Source organism: Nannospalax galili, unplaced genomic scaffold (assembly GCF_000622305.1).
Source record: "Nannospalax galili isolate Female #2095 unplaced genomic scaffold, S.galili_v1.0 scaffold380, whole genome shotgun sequence".
Classification (NCBI taxonomy): Eukaryota; Metazoa; Chordata; class Mammalia; order Rodentia; family Spalacidae; genus Nannospalax; species Nannospalax galili.
The window spans coordinates 1,435,472-1,454,570 of record NW_008348568.1 but is presented as its reverse complement, the minus strand read 5'-3'; the positions used below and the strand labels follow the sequence as shown (position 1 = coordinate 1,454,570).

At 50.4% G+C, this 19,099-nt stretch overlaps 1 protein-coding gene across 1 annotated transcript in view; it reads right to left on the bottom strand.

The window, feature by feature from the left end:
* Trib1 (tribbles pseudokinase 1) overlaps nucleotides 1-1,760 on the bottom strand; it is a 7,948-nt gene extending 6,188 nt beyond the window's left edge. The window contains exon 1 of the mRNA XM_008845468.3: nucleotides 857-1,760. Within this exon, the coding sequence (XP_008843690.1) occupies nucleotides 857-1,216 (360 nt within the window). The 5' untranslated portion in view covers nucleotides 1,217-1,760. The remainder of the gene's footprint in view (nucleotides 1-856) is intronic.
* Between the last annotated feature and the right edge of the window lie 17,339 nt (nucleotides 1,761-19,099).

Below are 19,099 nucleotides of genomic sequence, written 5' to 3'. Positions count from 1 at the left end.
GTGAGTTGCTGAAAACCCAGCAGCTGCTTCAACTCGAGGGGAATGAAAGAAGCCCATGGAGTTCTAAGTGTGCCCGAGATGCAGGCGTCCCTACTCACAAAGAGTAGAGTGCGCCGGCCAACCGCGGCTCGGCGCGCTCCAGGAGCACCCGGCCAATCCTGCTTCCATTTGTATTCCTTATGTTCCAGTGAAAATCGCTGGCCGGAAAAGAAAGTGAATGTGTGCAAGCCTCTGTGATCTGTGAGCTTTCCAACATCCCAACACCGGCAAAAAAGCCCCTCCTAGGTTGGAAGACGCCCTCCGACTGCTCCCTAGGAAGGGCGGTATTCTCGCCCCAAAGGGGGTTCAAGCTGGAATCCCCAGGCCAGGAGCTGGACACGGTCTTGACAGGGTCTTTACCATCTACAGCTGAGCCCCGGTGCCATAAACCTCCGGCTAGGAGCTTGCCCGCCGGTGGCTCCGAGCCCCAAGAAGGCAGCCACCGCAGGGCTCCCTTCCAGGACAGGGGGAGGAGGGGGATGAGAGCAGGGCAAAGGCTCGGCTCTGGAATCCATTGCAATTCCAAACTTAAATGGTACGCCACGCGCTAGCTCCACTGAGCGCCAAGGAAAAGAACACAGGGAAAAAGCAATTGAACCCTGGCACTTCCTCTAGACCGCCGAACCCCCACCATACCACTCCACAGGAAACCCCTCATCTCCCAAAAGGCGAACCGGATCAAAATACCTATCGTCTCAACGCACTTATCCGCTCTGCCCTAAATCCAAGCGTTGTCTGGAGCGCGATCGCGATGGGCTGGACCCCAAGCACCTCTGTGGACCACCCAGCCTCGCACCCCCGTCCCCAGGACACCTACCTTGCAGCGCAGCTCCCGGCCGGTGTGGATGCACAGCGCCCGGGACACATGCTCGCGCTCGGCCAGGGGCAGCAGCAGGTAGTCGGCGATGCGGCTGGGCCCGGGTGCGCTCCCGCAGCCGCCACCGGTCCCCGGAGCGGCGGGCGGCGGCTGCGGGCTGCAAGGCGAGCCCGGAGGGCTGAGGTAGTCTGGGGGACTCGAGCACTCGGAGAGGCGCGGGCACTTGGCCGCCACCGCCGCCGCGTCGTCCGCGTCCAGCAAGCGTTTGGCCGGGGTGCCCCGGGCGGCCGGGAACAGTAGGGCCACACCGCGGGGTTGCGAGGCGCCGCTCATAGCAAAGCGCACGGGACCGACCCGCATCGCGTTCCCGGCCGGAGCGGCCCCGGCTTTGTAGGTCCCGGGATCGGCGGCGGAGGATACTTAGTGCTCCGCGTCGACGCTGCGACTTCTTCCAGTCCACGGGATGGAGTTTGCAGACTGAGCTTGGATCGGCCCCCAAGAGGGGCAAAACGGTTGCGGCTCCTAGAGACGCTGGTGTTGCACCCAAGGACCACGCTGGCCGCGCGTCCCAGGGGTCGGAGGCCGCCGCCTGGGGTCCCCGGACCCCGGCAGGCACCAGATCCGGGCGCCTCGCTGGGGGCGGCCGCCGCTATTGTTGCCGAGGCTGTGAATAGTCCCAAGGGTGGAGGCGGCCGGCGTTCCCGGCGTCCTGAGCCGCGAGGACAGGATTCCACTGGCTCGGCTGTAGCACCGAACAAATGCACTTCCCAAAGCAATTAGTCTCCAGCAGCGCCGGAGCAACTTTTCCGCGGTGCTCCGGATCCTGCGCGCTCCTGGACTCCGAGTGTGTAGCGAGCGAGACGCGCTCGGAGACAGTGACTGAGTGTGAGTGTGTGCGCCGCACTGATCCCGGCCAGTGCACTCCTCCTTCTCCTTTTCCTCCACCTCCTCCGCCTCCCGGTGACTCACGCTGTATACACACACACACACTCACAGGCCGGGCTGTGTAAACAGTTGGGAAGCCGGGTTGTGCAACGAAGTGGCTGCGACGACTCCGGCCCGGATCGCAGTCACCAGAGCTGAAGGAGACTGGGGGGAGGGGATGTGGAATTGGCGGTTGGGAGGACCCGAGGAGCCCCAGGGCTGGTGATGCTCCGGGCGGCGCGCGCCCCGCCGCAGGTGGGACCTTCCTGGGCCGTCCAGAGCGCGCGCACACGCCCCCCAGGCTGGGCTGGGCAGGAGGCTGCGCGCTCCTTTCCGCAGGCACCGGGGCTCCGCGCTGGAAGCTCAAGGAGGGGGCGGAGGAAAAGTTCCCGTGACGTCAGGGTTCCGGGGAAGTGGGTGGGAGGGGCGGAGCCTCAGGGTGAAACGACCTGTGATTGGTGCGCGCGCCTCATTCACACAACACAATGGGTGGCGAGCTCCCGGCGGGTGCGCGCACTCGGGGGGCTCCGCACCCTCCGGTGGGTGCTGCGCAGCGGTCATGCCTTTAGCCCGGGGGATCCTCCGTGCCACTGTGCTTCAGGGGAGCTCCGGGTGGAGCCGTGGGCGCCGCCGAGGTCGGGCTGTAGCCGGGAGGAAAAGGGGAGAGGGAAGGTGATAAATTCCAGAATCAGTCATTCACCCCCCACGCGGTAGTTCCGGGGAAGACCTGTGCGTGGTAGTGAATGTGGCTTTTTTTTTTTTTCCTTTTCCTGCTCCCTCCCAGCTCTAATCCTCAGCGTCTGTTCGCTTCCACAAATAGAACCTTCTGTTGGATGAAATAAAAGCAAACACTGGGCCTTCTGCTCTGCCTCCACCTCCACGCCCCTCCCGCGCCTGCAGCCCGCCCGGATTGTACGGAAATAGCTTCTCCTGGCTCCAGGGCCGCCCCTTCGCGGTGACTCGCAGAAAGCGAGCTTCCTGAGCCAGGGCCGGTGGGAAACAAAGGATGTGGGGAGCGGGCGGAAGGGGCCCACGTGGCCGCCGCCGGATTCCTGTCCCCCTCCCCGCCTCCGTCAGCGCCTCAGGGTCTAGAGCGGCAGTGCCCGCCAGAATATTGGAGTATATGTCATTCTCACCACCTCCAGGGTTACTACTGCCTGTAGCCTGACAAGGTCGCGTGTGTGCTTTCGTGCAACGTGATCTGGATGATCTGGAAGCTCTAGCCGACCTTGCTTTTTGAAAGCAACTTGGAATCTCATTTTGTGTTTGGGTTTTTTTTTTCCTTGCGCAAACGAGGTCAGTTTGGAGTCCCTGGGTATTATCGAAGTCTTTTTGCACTTATGCTAAAATACTTAATTTTCTAAAATTAGGTCAAGCCGAAGAAAAATTCCTTTTCATTATTAATTGTACATTCAGCAAACGCTAATTAAGCATCTCCAAGGGCTAGACGCAGGGGATTAGAAGATTTAAATTGAAACAGTAGTGATAGTTGGCATCAGTTGTGGCCTACGGGGTGCAGGCACCAGTTCTTAGCACTTTACACATGTTACTATAGAGTTTTTTTTGTCCCATGTCAGCAAAGAAACCGAAGCCTAGACTGCTTTAAGCTCCTTGCTGTGCAGTGGCTGACTAGTGGAACACTCAAGCCTCTCAGGTGCTCATGGGATGTCAGGAGCAATTATAGTTTGCAGGAAAAAAAAAGAAAGGGTTAGGGAGGCTCCCATCTCCAGGGCACCGGACCTGGGGATGAGAGTCACTGAAAGGAGAGGTATGAATGGTGGTTGCCAAGGTGGGGCAGGGATTGGAGAAGGGCAGGACAGCTGCCATAGGGACAAGGAACTGTGAACCATTACAGATTGTTGGGATCTGGTGTGTTTAAATTGCACTCAGCCGGGCATGGTGGTGCTCAGCTTTAATCCCAGCACTCCCGAAGCAGAGGCAGGTGGATCTGTTTCTTCCAGGCCAGTCAGCCGGGGCAAGTTGACATAATGAAACCCTGTCTAAAAAAAAAAAAAAAAAAACACTCCATGCTGAGGTCTCCTGGGGTTTTCCACCTTGCAAGATTCTCTTCTTTAGGAATCTTTAAGATCAGCTGAGCTGCCAGCTGGGCCTCTGCTCCTGGATGAGGAGCCCAGCATGGTCCTGAGCATCTTACTCTGAATCATGTACCTCCCTCTCAGCCTCTTCTAAGAGGAAACACCAAGACCCGCCAGTTTTTCTTGACACCCCAGTTAGATATATGTTCTCTAACCTACCCTTCCCAGCTCTCTGGACTGGCCTTCTCAAACTGACTTTCTAATACCCTCTTGCCCAGTGTGGCCATCAGGAGCCCTGGCAGACCATGGGCAGAGGAGAGACCAAGCAACTACCTTTCTTCTCTCTGCTTGGAATGTTATTCCAGTTTGCCTTCAATTGCTGTGACAAAACAACAACCAGTACCAACTTGGAGAAGAAAGAGTTTATTTGGCTTACATCTCCTGGGTCACAGTTCATCACTGAGGGAGCCCAAGGTAGGAACTCAGGACAGAAACCTGGAGGCAGGAGCTGAAGCACAGGGCATGGAGGAACACTGCTTACTGGCTTGGTCCCCGGTCTGTGCTCTCCAGCCCCCATGCTCAGCCTGCTTTCTTATACAATACATAACAACCTACCCAGGGGTAGCACACCCATAGTCAACAATCAAGAAAAGATCCCACAGATAAGGCCACAGGCCAGTCCAATAGAGGCAATTCCCCAATTGAGGCTCCCTCAATCCAGGTGTGTCAAGCTGACAACTAAAGCTCTCCAGCACAGATTTCCAGCTGTGGCAGTCTCTGTACGAGATCCCTCACTGCTACCCTACTCTTTAAGACTGTGGATTCCTCCCCATGGTCACTGCAAGGGCCTATCAGGAGCCCTTTTAGAAAGTGCCTTGACAGAAGAGCTACATTGCCCTTCATAGGAGGTCCACATTGACTCCTCAATAAAGGATAAAGGTCTAGTCCTCTTGCCCAGACCTGTGCCATCTCTGAAGAGCATTCCCTGCTTGGCAACTCCCAGCTAGGGGCAACTGAGGCCTTCTTAGATTGCAGGACAGCCCAGCTGCTGCTCCTGCCCCACCCAGCTTCTTCCCTTCCCTTGCCAGGCACCGCTTGCTGGGTGTTAGTTCTCATTGCAAAATGAGTGTGCCTCCTGGGGAACCCAGCCCATGGCACCCCCTCTTCATGAACCTCAACTCCAGGGACTCTGGCTCCTGGGATCAGGTGGTGCCACATTGTCCTCCAGCCCCAGGATGGCAGCCACTTCCTAATGTTGTTAAATTCTGAGTCACCTTAGCGGTATGTTCTATTTCTGCTTTTTCCAATACCTTAGGGACCAGTTCCCCCACATTGAATTCTTTTCTACTAAACCTCTTGGCCTGGTTCTGTTCGCCTTTTAGCGCCTTCTCTACCCCCCTCAACTTAGTTCAAGTCTGTCTCCTGGATTCCTGCAGAGAGCTTCTGAACCACAAAACCATCCTTCCAGCCAACAGCAAGTCCCTACCATATGCCAGGGCACCTACTAAGTGCCAGAGTTTAGGTATACACAAAGCAAGACTGTCCTCTATCCCCTCGATCCATTCTTTTTTAAAAAATATTATTTTTCTTTTATGTGTATGAGTGTTTTGCGTGCATGTATGTAAGTGCACCCATATCATGCAATGCCTGCAGAGGTCAGAAGAGGGTATGAGATCCCCTGGAACTGGAGTTACAAATGTAACAACCATTACATTAGCTTTCATATGGGTGCTGAGAACAGAACCAAGGTCCTCTACAAGAGCAGTGCTCTTAACCGCTGAGCCATCTCTCCAGCCCACCTCAATCCATTCTTTACACAGCTATGAAGTTATTTCTGAAACTTGAACCTGATCACATCAGGCCTCAGCATAATACCCTGAAGAGACCCTCAGAGAAAATCCACACCTCACACTAGCCCTCTTTCAGGTCCCACTGCCCTTTTAAGGCTCATCCTTCTTACCTCCTGGCCTCTGCCCTAGCCATGCCAGGTCCTGGCAGAGCCCCAAACACAACTGCCAAATCACACCTCTGCACTGTTGCCCATAATGTTCCCTGCCACTGGAATCTCTTTCCTCCTTCTGCCAAGCTAACGAGCTCTTACTCATCCTTCAAAACACCATCTAATTTCCCCAGCACCTGAAATCAGACATACATATCCCAAAGTAATGAAATCCCATCTCTTGTGAACCTACCATTGAACGCCCTTCCCAGGAAAGAAGAATCTAGACTTATTCACTCAGCACCATGCCCAGGGTTCATCATAAAGAGGGCTTCAGAAAGTGTCCACAGAATACATTACTTGAGGGCAGAGGGTCACCCTCAGGCCAGCTGGAAATGAGAGGTGGGGGAAAAAACAGCATTTGGGCAGAGACAGGGCTAGAGACTACAGGACAGGTTTCAGAGTTAGACACAGCTCTGGAAGGCAGTAGGGTATAGCTGGTCCAAGAAAAGAGAGAGTTAAGCATTGGGGCTGCGTGCCCAGGAAGGTGCACATGGACCTCTGGCAGCGCCTGCCGTTAGGTAGGCTGATGGACAAGGGAGTGAAAATTGTCTTGATGTGGGACCTGGGATTTCGTTTCTGACAAGTCTGGACTGAACTTCCCTCCCTCAGACACTGACCTGACAAGCCAACTGCCCTTTATGTTCCTCAATTGCCTCACCTGTGAAATGGGCACAAGAAAGCCCTGCTTTTCCTCCCCAGCAAGGCAAAGAACAGGTACAAGTGTGAAAAGTGCTTTGGGGTAATCAGCCCATGCCAGACTGTGAGGTGACCAGGTGTGGATCGCCTGGGCCCTGAACATTATTTGCTTAATTAATATTCATTAAGGGCTTGCCATAGGCCCGAGTTGAAACAGGCTTTTAAGTGAAAACCAAATCAATGAATAAAACATGAAAGTCAATAGGATGCAAGTAGGAAGTCATTCTTCCCTATTAAACAGCATCTACCACATGGAGCCTGCCAGCTCCTCTGGTTGATTGACAAGATGTGGCTTAGAAGCCAGAATAAACACTGACTGTGTATATGTAAGTGCACATGTGTGCATGCCTGTCCTGTATAGCCTCAGCACTGTGGACAGTTAACACCTGATGCTCAGTTCTTGTTGAGGGGAAATTGATTTACCTCAAACTTTTCAGGAACTCACACATTGTGCAACACAGGGAAGCCTGTATTGATTTTTCTGGATGAGGCTGAGCAACGGATGAGCTCAGGCTTAATTCATTCTCTCCTGTGCCAAGATAGGCACCTGGCAGCAATGCTGGAGGGTTCTGAATGTGCCTTCCTGAATGATGCAGGACCTTCTCGGTTCTACCATCTCTCTGCCTGACATATAGCAGGTGTAGATCGGCACATTATATTCCCTGACCCTCAGTTCTAAAGGATGAATTTAAAACTTGAAAGTTGTTTAGGGAAGACAATATTTCAAAAGCTAAGAAAAAATTAACATATAATGTTCCTACCATACATTAGACCCTTTTCTTTCTTTTTCGAGAAAAAAAAAAACAGCCCCAGCTGTCCTTTAACTCACTATGTAGACCAGGCTGGCCTTGAACTCACAGAGATCCGCCTGCCTCTCCCTCCTGAGTGCCGGGATTAAAGGCGTGCGCCACCACGCCCGGTTTAGACCTTTTTCTATTGTTTAGTGTTCAGAACTATCTTAGGAAAGTTATTATTAGCCACTCTCTGAACGGAGCCACAAACAGGCTAAGAGAAGCTAAGTAACTTGTCTACTATATGCTGAGTGGTGGCCATGGTAGAATTGGTTCCTGGATGACTTCCAGCCAAGTTCTTATCTGCTTGTGTAGCACCCCTCTTGCCAAGTGTAGAGAAATGTGGTGTTTTGTTTGTTGTCTTTGTTTTTGAGATGCTGTCTTGCTATATTGCCTGGATTGGCCTTTAACTTTTATGCTCAAGTGATCTGGCCTCAGACTCCTGAGTAGCCAGTACTATGGGTGTTCACCACTGTGCCCAGGTAATAAAGACGAATTGAATTCTTTTGTTGTTGTTTTGGTGTGGTTTTTGTTTGTTTGTTTTTTGAGACAGGATTCCCTATAGCCCCAGCTGGCCTGGAACTCTCTAATATAGACGAGGCTGGCTGGTCTCAATCTCACAGAGGTCCCACCTGCCTCTGCCTCTGCTGACATTAAAGACTATGAAGAGGTATCCTATCCAAACACTTCTCTTTATTGTAAGAGCACAATCCTCACAGATCTTCCCCTGGCATCTGTGGAGGCCCTGAACAAGAGGACAAATGGGGGCTGTGGCTGGCTGTGACTGTTTCTCTTCCTCTTTCTGGCTCGGCTTCAGCCCTCACCAAATAGGGCCTCCAAGCAAGCTCTGGATACCGAAGCCGACATACCTAAACTCCAGGCACACACACCCTGATGCTGCTGCTTGCTGGCTCTTCCTCTGTTTCTCATGGGCCCAGAGGAGCATATAGCAGTGACAGCAGGTCACCTCAGAGAAACAGACCCAGAAAAAGACTCCCATAATTTTGTGTGGTAGCCCAGACTTTTAATCCCAATACTCAGGCAGTGCAGGAGCACAAATCCAGCCTGGATCACAGTAACGAGACACTGTCTCACCAACACACACACACACCACACACACACACACACACACACACAGTCAGGAGTCAAGAGTCAGGCATGGTAGCACAATCCTATAATCTATCATTTGGAAGATGGAAACAGGAGGATCAGGAATTCTGAGTTCTGGGCCAACCTGAACTACCTGTGACTATCTCAACCACCCCCACTCAAACACATACACACCCCTCAAAAGACTCCCTGTTTCTAGAAACGGGTTCTCGGCCTTTGGGACACAGAATTTTGGGGTCCCAGATACCTAGAATTCAGCAGGGCAGGTGGAAGCTTTGTGCCAGTGCTCTCCCTGCCCTTTGGGGAGGGATGTGTCAACTACCAGGTCTAATGGCCCCTCTCAGAGGATTCCTGAAACTTCACCAAGACCCTCCTCCTACCTGGTCCAATGCCTGTGGCTGCCTGTTAGTTTTGAAATGTCTTTGCTTTTGACTCAGATCTGCAGTTAGTACAATCCCTGCCCTTCAGGAATGAAGTGGGGTGTGAGGAACAGCATTCACGGAAATGCAAATAGCTAAGACCCAATGCATAGAGGGCGAGGATGATCTGGCTGGGAGAAGAGGGCAGGGCCAGGAAAGTCTGCAGGGGAAGTAGCTGTGGAGGGATGCTGGCAATCTACCACTCACGCCCTGGGAGGCTGGTCCAATGTTTGCATGCACTGTTGAGGTGGCTGAACAGGAGCAGAGGCCGGGGGTTCCTGGCTCAGGGCAGAGGGAAGGCAGGGCTGCACACCTGTTTTGCTTTGCTTTCTTCCAGGCTCTTTGCTATGAGTTTTAGCTGGGAATTCTCACTCACTCCTGGCTCTTGGTTCATTTGTATCTTCATTCCTCGTTTGGCACCTGGACAAAGATCAGCCTTTGCACCCCTGGGTGCAAGCCATCTCCCTCGCAAGGATCCCTGCAGGATGGGAAGGAGCTAGGAACAGAAGACAGCATGAAGTAGTCAGTGCCAATGGAGAACACTGTCACCTGTATAGCTTCCTTTGCATGGAAGGTGTTCTCTCTATTGCCAGTAGATGGGACATAGATTGTGATGGCAGAAAAGGCCCAGGTTCAAGGCCTGGTTCTGTCACTGACTAATAGGATGAATTTAAATAAACCACTTCCCTTCTTAGGACCTTTTGTTTAACCCTTATTTTCTCTGAATGAAGATATTAAACTTATGGCTTTCAAACTGGGTTCCCTGGAATCCTAGTGTTTGATAGTGGGATGCCCCACCCTTGGGAACAGCAGAATCTGCTGTGGAAGTCTGGATTCTAGTCCCCATCCAGTGTGCTATGCCATATTTCCGTAAGATCCGGTGATATTTATAACACTGATTGTTTAGTTTCTTGAGACAGGGTCTTACTCTCTTGCCCAGGCTGGCCTCTAATTCCAGGGTTCAAACAATCCTGCCTCAGTTTCCACCTTCATTAGTGTATTGGTTTCTTTTCTCATTGCTGTAACAAAATACTTGACAAAGTCAAGTTAAGGAGGAAAGGGCTTATTTTCCTTAGCATTTGAAAGCGTGGTCCATCATGGCAGGAAGGCACAATGGCAGCATCAGCAGCTGGTCACGTTGCATCTGGGGTCTGGAAGCTTCGAGAGATAGACACTGTACTCAGCTAACTTTCCCTTTTGTGCTCAGTCCAGGACCACAGCCCGTGGTATGGTGCCATTCATATTCCAGATGGGTCTTCTTCCCTCAGTTAACCCAGTCTAGAAATTCCCTCCCACACATGTGCGGAGGTTTGTCTCGGAGGTGATTCTAGATCCAGTCAAGTTGACTATCAGTGTTATTTAGTATTTCATGTAGCTGATACTACAGGCACATACCAACCAAGCCCAGCTGATTTTTTTTATTGAGTGTCAGGAATCACCAGCTAGGAGTCCACAGGCCAAGCCCAACCTGTTTTCATGCCTTGTGAGCCCAGCTCAACGCAGGGCAGTCTTTGAAGCATGAGACATGACTATCTAGTCTGCCACAGTTCCCATTGCTCCTCAGTGTCTGGTACCCCCCATTCACAGTCACAGCTGACCCCTCAAGACCTTTGAGTTTGCAGCCCCTGAAAAGTTCCATCTCTATCCCCTCCTCCTATAAGAAGCTCTGAACAGCAGAAAGACAGGGATCCAGAGCCGTAAACAGATGTGTTCCAACAGAGGGAGGATGACAGGGGAAGTAGGAAGTCTAGGGGAAGGGCCTCCCTGACTTCCTCCTGTCTGCCCAGCCCAGACCACTGTGACCATTTCAGAAACACATGCAGACCAATTCATTGTCAGTTTCCCCTTTAAGAGATGGAGCCTCACTTGTATTTAATCCTTAAAAGATTTTTAGGGTTACCTCTTTAGAGGGGGGAATGTTGGAGTGGAGGGAGTGGCCATGGATTTGATCAAAACACCTTATATGCTTGTATGGAATTCTCAATAAAGTTTTTGTAAAAGCTAAAAAAAAGAAAGCTTAAAACATGCTATAAATGTCATTTCTTTAGTAATTAAAAGGAGAGAGAGAGAGAGAGAGAGAGAGAGAGAGAGAAAGAGAGAGAAAGATAGGGCCTCTCTTTGTGTGGGTGTACTGGTTAGTTTTTGCCAACTTGACACTAACTAGAGTCACCTGGAAAGGAGGAACCTCAGTTGAGGACTTACTTCCATCAGATTGGCCTGTGGCCATGTCTGTGAGGTATTTTCTTACTGCTAATTGATATAAGAGGGTGCAGCCAACTGTGGGCAGTGTCACCCCTAGGCAGGTAACTGAGCAAGCCAGGGGAAAGCAACCAATAAACAGTGACCCTCCATGATTTCTGCTTCAATCTCCTGCCTTGAGCTCCTGTCCTGGTTTCCCTTGATGATGGACTATAACCTACAAGCGAAAATAAACCCTTTCCTCCCTAAGTTGGCTTTGGTTAGTGTTTTATCAACAGCAACAGAAAGCAAACTAGGACAGTAGGCTTAGGACTATGTTTGCCAGTCGAGTGCAATGAAACATCCTCTGAAACTCCAGCTGGGTCACAAGGGACTTGCTGCTTCTCCCTTCATTGAGACATTGGGACTTACAGCCCCAAGAGGCAGGTAAGAAGCCTATCAACCCTGAGAATGCTCTAGAGGTCACAGGAGACCCTCCAAATGATGGGCCCAGCCAGACCTACCCTGCCACCGTCCCAATCCAGGTAGCAGGCAAGGGAGTGAGAAAGCTACCTCAAGAGTGAACACCCGGGCTGGAGAGATGATGGCTCAGCGGTTTAGAACACTGGTTGTTCTTGCAGAAGACCCAGGGTCGAATCCCAGCACCCACATGGCAGCTAACAACTGTCTGTAACTCCAGTCTCAGGGGATTCAGTTCCAAGCCAGCTGGGGCTACACAGAGACCTTGTCTAAAAAAAATATAAAATAAAATAAAATAAAATAAAATAAAATAAAATAAAATAAAAAGAGTGAACACTCCACCACAGACTACACCACCAGAGTCACCCCTAACCCTAGCACTTGCATGTCCTAACTCCTCAGATCCCTCCAGACTTTGAGGTTGTTTGTTACTCAGCAATGGGCAACTGAAACAATATTCCAGAACTGTTCTGGGTGGATCAGGAAGTCCAACAGGTAGGGCCTCACCATCCCTTAAGATATACTTAGATGCTGTTGTGGTTTGAAAATGAAATGTCTCCACAGGCTCATGTGTTTGAACACTTGATCTTCAGCTGGTGGTAGTATTTAGAACCTTTGAGACTATGACCCAAGTGGGTCACTTGGGCCTTGGTTCTCGTTCCTGTCTGAGCTGTCTACTTCCTGGTCCACCAAGATGTGAACAGGCAGCAGATGTGAGCTCCCACCACCACAGACGTGGTTCCAGCCATCATGCCTTCCCTACCATAAATACCCTTTAAACTGTGCACCAAAATAAACTCCTCCTCCCTTAAGCTGCTTCTGTCAGTTGTCACAGTGATGTGAAAGCTAACTAATACTAACCAGAGAAGGCAGCCCTTGCTCTAGATGGTACCTTGCCCCACCCAGCAGGTACCTTAGCCAGTACAGCACAGGCTGGCTTGTATTTCCAGCTGTACCCAGCCCTGTGAAAGCAGCCAGCTACCCAGAGCTGCCTTTCCTCCTCCTGCCAGCAGCCAGGCAGGCTGAGCTGATAGGAAAGAGGCCTTTCCATGCACATCTACAATGGCCTGTCATCCCCTCCAGCATCCCCAGGATTTGGGGAGGCCCCAGTTCAGATCTTAGGAATCCTATCATACCTATGAGTCATCTTGACACATAAAGCATTCATCAAAAGCATACATAAATATTCATCCACACATATATCCTACGGGCTGAAAAAGGATTTCTTATTGAAAAAGAAAAAGGGTCCCCACCCCATAGCAAAGTGAACTGAGGTCCGTGGGCTATTTGGAAGTCATTCGTCACATATCAAACATGTCGCTTTCTCTCACTCTGTCTGCACTGGCCCTTGGGCAGCCTGTCAAGACTGGCTCCCTTAGTGCCTGAATGAAGCCAGGTACTGTGTATAGGACTGCTTGGTCTCTTTTAAAACACTGCAGACTGGTGGCTCTTTATCAGACGGCAAGAGGATATCTGCAGATGGTGAAAAGAAGGGCTGGGTCTGGAGAGATGGTTCAGTGGTTAAGAGCACTGGCTGCTCTTGGGGAAGACCCAGGTTCGATTCCTAACGCCCACATGGTGGCTCATTACTGCCTTCTGCCGACACTGTGTAAACGTGGTACACTTAGGCAAAACATTTATACACATAAAATAAAAAAATAAGATTTTTTGAAAAAGAAGGGTGGGGGGGGGCTGGAGAGATGGCTCAGCAGTTAAGAACACTGGCTGTTCTTGCAGAAGACCGGGGTTCAGATCCCAGCACCCACATGGCAGCTGACAACTGTCCAACTCCAGTCCCAGGGGATCCTACAGCCTCTTCTGTCCTCTGCAGGCATTGAACGACACGGGTGCACTTGCCTACATGCAGGTAATACACGCATGAACATAAAATGGAAAACAATATATATATTAAAAAAAGAAAAGAAGGGTGGAATGGGCCTTGGTCACTGACGGAGGGAGGCACCACAGTCCTTTCTGGGAGGAGGGCCACCCAAAGCTACTTTCTTGCCTTTGTTGGCGAGGAAACCCTCCCACACTGAGCACTTCCACTGTTACCAGTTTGCAGACATCATCTCATCTCATTGATCCTCACAAGTCCTACAAGTATTAGATCTCCATTTTCCAACTGAGTAAAAGGAGGCTCAGGGAAGCTAAGTAATTTGTCCAAAGTCACACAGCTAAAAAGACTAGGAGTCAGAGTTCAAACCCAAGTGTGGCTCCCTGCGGGGACTTCCTTGCTCCCTCCACTCTGAGATTCACCAGGCTTGCTGTCATCTGATTCCATCTCTTCAAGAAATATGCTGTAGGGGAAAGTGGCCTGAGACCTCACCTGAAGATGTGAGGGAGGGCTTCCTCAGCCTCTGTAGAAGACAACTCAATGTGCAAAAACTTGTTTTAAGACCTTAGTGTGCTGGATCAAGCCTGGACCAGGGCTCCGGAAGGGATCTTTGTCCTGGGCAAGAGTCACTTGTCACCTGGCTCATGCTTATTGTGCTCCTGTTTGTGCCCAGGCATCACATTAGGAACAAAAACAGAGTGAAGTGGGACTCCTAGGAGGCAGAGCCAGCTGTGCTGGAAAGCCCCCTTGGACTAACCTCGGGAACCCAGAGCTGTCCCTCACCGAGAGTTGAGTGTGTCTGTGGCACCTGCCTTGAAGTTGTTCCTGGAATCTGATACAAGGTGAGCATTCTGCTGTTAGAGGTGACATTCATCCGGCACAGAAGGATGTGCATCAGCAGATCAATGAAAACATTACATCCCAGATGAGCCAGCAGCAGGAAGCCGCATTATCAGAAAGTGACCTGTGCAATCCTTAATGTGGCAGATACTAAGAAGTGTTTGTCGGCCAGGGTAACTCAACCCTGTCTCTGCCCCCAGGAGAGAAGTCATTTCAAGGATGTGGTTCTGATTCGGCTCTGCAGAACTCAGTGGAGTGTTAGACCAGGGCCTTGCTACCCTCACATAGGAAGTGACTGAAGAATGCATCTGGAGCCTGTATCTTTTGGAGGGGCCATTCCTGGTGGGTAGAATTTAAAGACTTGGGCATCTTCCATGGTACTGGAGCTGATGTCAGGTGTCAGAAGCATCCTGGGTCCAGCCAGCTAGCAGGGATGAGACCATGGAGAATGCTTGCACTCAGCTAGGAATGGCACAGATGGTGGCCAATGTTTATCCACTGTTGGTTACCTGCCATCAAAATCCAGAAAGATAACTGGGCTTGGTGACACATGCCTTTAATCGTAGCACTCTGTGACTTTGAGGCCAGCCTGGTCTATATTGCGAGCTTCAGGCCAGCTAAGCTACACAGTGAGACCCTGTCTCAAAAAATAGTAGGGAACATTTGAGAAATGAAAGAATTTATAACTTTAAATAACTATTATTACAGCATGTTCTTAGAATTGTTCTATTTTTTTGTGTGTGTGAGAGTGTATACACATGTATGTATGTATGTATGTATGTATGTGTGTATGTGTGTGTGTGTGTGTGTGTGTGTGTGTGTAGGTCAGAGGTCAACTTCCCTTAGGTGGTGTTCCTCAGGAGCTGTTTGTTTTCTTAAAATGTTTTATTGCATTTTAATTTATGACTGAATTTTTAATTTCCTGTGCACGTGTATGTGTGCTCACACGTGTGCACACACGAGTATGAGCATGTATTTGGGTGTGCATATGCCATGGTGTGTGTTTGTGGAGGTCAGAGGACAACTCTTGAGAATCAGTTCTCTCCTTTCACTATGTAGGTCTCAGAGCTCTAACTGAGGTTATCAGGCGTTTGGCAGCAAGCACCTTTACCTACTGAGTCGTCTCATCAGCCCTCGCTTTGTTTTTGAGACAGGATCTCACGTGGGCCTGGAGCTCCCATTAGGCTAGACTGGCTAGCTAGTGAGCCCCAGGGAGCTGTCTGTTGGCACCTCCAAGAGGTGAGATTACAAACCTATACCACATGCCTGGCTTTTTACATGTGTTCTGGGGATGAACTCAGATTCCCATGTTTGTAAGGCAAGCACTTCACTGACTAAGCTATCTCCCCAGCGCATGGTGGCACACACCTTTAATCCTAGCACTCAGGAGGCAGAGGCAGGCGGATCTCTGTGAGTTCAAGGCCAGCCTGGTCTACATAGTGAGTTCCAGGCCAGATGGGGCTACAAAAAAAAAAGAAAGAAAGAAAGAAAGAAAGAAAGAAAGAAAGAAAGAAAGAAAGAAAGAAAGAAAGAAAGAAAGAAAGAAAGAAAGACAGGGTCTCTTGTACCCCAGGCTGGTCTAGGACTTGTTATGTAGCTGAGAACAACCTTGAACTTCTGATCCTCCCACAATACCTGCTGATGCTAGGATTAGAGGCATGTGCTGCTACGTCTAGCTGAATTGTTCTGTTGTATTACTGCTATTGTTAATCTCTTAATGTGCTTAATTTTATAAATGAAACTTTATCAACTCTTTGTATGGGGGAATATAGTTCATGTAGGGTTTGTTACCATCTACAGTTTCAGGTATCCTCTGAGAGTTTGAAATGTACCCTCTTGTGGATTAAAGGCAGACCACAGTATAGTCTCTCTCTCTCTCTTTTTTTTTTGGTCTTTTTGAGACAGGGTCTTCTTGTAGCTCAACTAGCCTGGAACTCACTATGTAGACCATACTGGCCTCAAACTCACAGCTCCGACTGCCTCTGCCTCCCAAGTGCTGGGATTAAAGGTGTGCACCACCACACCTAGTATAGTCTCCACTTATACCCACGTTATCTCACTGGTGAGAACATAGTCACATGGCCTCCTCAGACTATAGCCTGGGAAAAGTGTCCCACTGTGAGCCCAGGGTAATGGAGAGTCAGGTAGAGGTACACCCAAACCCAGTCTGCTTTGAATGGCTAATTGGCTGGCTGTCTTCCCATGTAGCCAACCCTGTCATCTGTAAGCCAAGGAGCAACCTTGGGAGACACTCCACTGCCCACGCCTTGACTATGGATTTCCAGCCTTCAGAACTCAAAGAATAATCGCCCAGTGTTTCCGCTGTCAGTCTGTGGTGCTGGTTACAGCGGCCTTCACGAACCAGTAGAAGCAGCAACAGCAGCAGATCGATCCAGTCCAAACCTGGTAGACTCAATGAAGATCTGGTGGCATGGGCGAGAACAAGAGGTCAGGTCTCTGAAGGAAGGACCATGACACAGCGGCTGCCAGGTGGACACTGCCAACACTCACCCAGCCCTTTCTGACTCCCCAGACCCCTTTCTGTCTTTCTCCAGGCAAACACGAGGATGCTATGTGGGTAGCTTTCTGCTCCCTGAATTCCCATCACTCTTCAGTTCTTGCTCCAGAAGTCACTCCAGCTCACCTTGCTAGATGGCGGTTGCTTCCTCTCCAACCGTTCTCTGCATAATTCCTGAACCGGAAACCAATCAGATCCCCTAGGTGGGGTGTCTCTGACAGCATCCTCATTTCTGGGTCCTTAGGGGTAGTGATGTGCTGATAAATGTTTTAGCAATTGGTCCTGGGCCATAATGCTGGCCACCATGGTGTAAATTCTCCATAGGCACTACTGTCAAGAGGTCATGGAATGAAGAGCATCTGATTGTCATCTCCAGCACCCAGCTGCTAGAGGGACCTCCTGATTGCCTTCAATGATGTCAATCATCAGTCCTTTATTCTGAGTCCACCTCACAAATGGTGTTTATGAAACAAGAGCTCACAGAGTGGAAGCTGCTTAAAAGTGTTTCAAGCAAACTGAGGGCATGGGAAACTCTGCTGGCAACTGTGTCCTGGAAGTCCCCCTCCTTCCCTTACTCCCAGGCTGAAGGGTGAATGCCACCACAAATAATGAAGTGGAAGTAGAGCCAGCTGGGGTCTGCTGGTGAAGACTCTTAGGGCTGTCTTCAGGGAGCTCCCCCCCCACACACACACACAATCACTCTCTCTGTTCCCAAGCTCTGACTCCTTTTCAGCCCCAACCAGGCCCAACCACCATAAAGGCCACCATTGACCACCACTTCCTCTGCAGGAGGCACTGGGCTGGACTGTGTCCTCCCTGCCTCTTCCACATTGAATGGGCTAAATGGACGTGGTCTTGTCCCATAGCTGAAGTTCAAGGTCAGAAGAGTGGGTTCAAGATTGGGGTGGTTAGGACTGGGTTTTCTAGAGTGCTATTGAGGTTCATCAGGGCACTCAGAGGTACAGAATGGAGTGATAACAACTACCATGGATTATGGATACTGGGACCACTTAAAGTGAAAAGATGGCTCACACTTGAAAGCGAGTATTTGAGAGGCTGAGGACTCAGTATTTGAGTCAAGAGGATTGACTCAAGTCCAAGGCCAGCCAGGGCTAAGACCTAGTCTCAAAAAAAACCAAAACCAAAACCAAAAACCTAGGATGGTAGTGCATGTCTTTAATCTCGGCACTCAGGAGACAGAGTCATGTAAATCTCTGTGAGATCAAGGCCAGTTGGGGCTACAGGAAGACTCTGTCTCAAAAGACGAACACACACAAAAGAACAAAAACAAAAAAGTCAGCTGGTGTTATAGCTCAGTGGGTGGAGAGCTTGCCTAGCATGCATGGAGCCCTGAGTTTGATCCCTAGCCTCACATAAACTAATCCCAGAGTTCTGGAGGTACAGACAGGAGGATAAGATGTTCAAGGTCATCCTCAGCTACGTAGGGAGTTTGAGCCAGCCTAGGCTACATGAGACCTGTGTTTGAAAGAAGAAAAAGAGTAGGGGGTATACTTTGAGTTGTCTTCTTGAATTACTATGCCCTCTCAAGGTGATAGTGTTAAATTCCACCTCTCATTCTGCAGTCTCCAATGAAGTTCAGAGAAGGTGTCTAGCTTTCCTGGGACCCCAGTTGTTCCCTGTTTATTCCCAGGGACTGGCTTGTGCTTCCTGCTTCCCCTCCCATGGCTCTGAGCAGTAGCACTTTCTTGGGGAATTTGGGGTAGATCCAAGATCCTGATGTTCCTGCCACTGGCACTGTCTGGGTGGTGGGAAAGGAAATATCTTGCCTTCCCCTGCAGCCAACCTCCGGCTGGCCGGGCTGGCACCTGGGCGGGGATGAGGGAGAATAGAGTCATTCAGACTTCTCTTCTGCAATCACAGATTGCAAAACCCTCACTTCATCCCTGCATACTTTATGGAGCCATGCAGGGAGCTCCAGACTCATCAGGTGCCAGAACCAGGTCCTATGGGTCACATGCTGGTACAGGACAGCCACCCCAGGCTAGGGTGCTGTGAAACCTTCAAAACACTGCAGTCACCTATGGTTCACCCATCCGATCACCAGATGGTCCCAGGTGTGAGGGGTCAAGCCAAGTCTCAAATCACCAGAGGACAACCCTATAGAACAGCCTCACCAATCTGACTTTCAGACTCTGTGTCTGGTGCTCATTCATCCTGCTGGGTTTATGAAGGGCAAGAGGGACGCTCAGGGAGACCAGAGGGAACACGAAGCAAGCAAGAGCAAGAGGCTGGTAGTGAGACTGATCCAGGTACAAATCAAGACTGTGCCACAGCAGGCAAGCTGCTTAACCTCTCTGAGCTTTCTTGCCTTTGTTAGTGGGGAAAGGGCTACAGTTAAGCATTGGAAGTACATCCTGATGGCATGGACTTTTAATCCCAGGTACTCAGGAG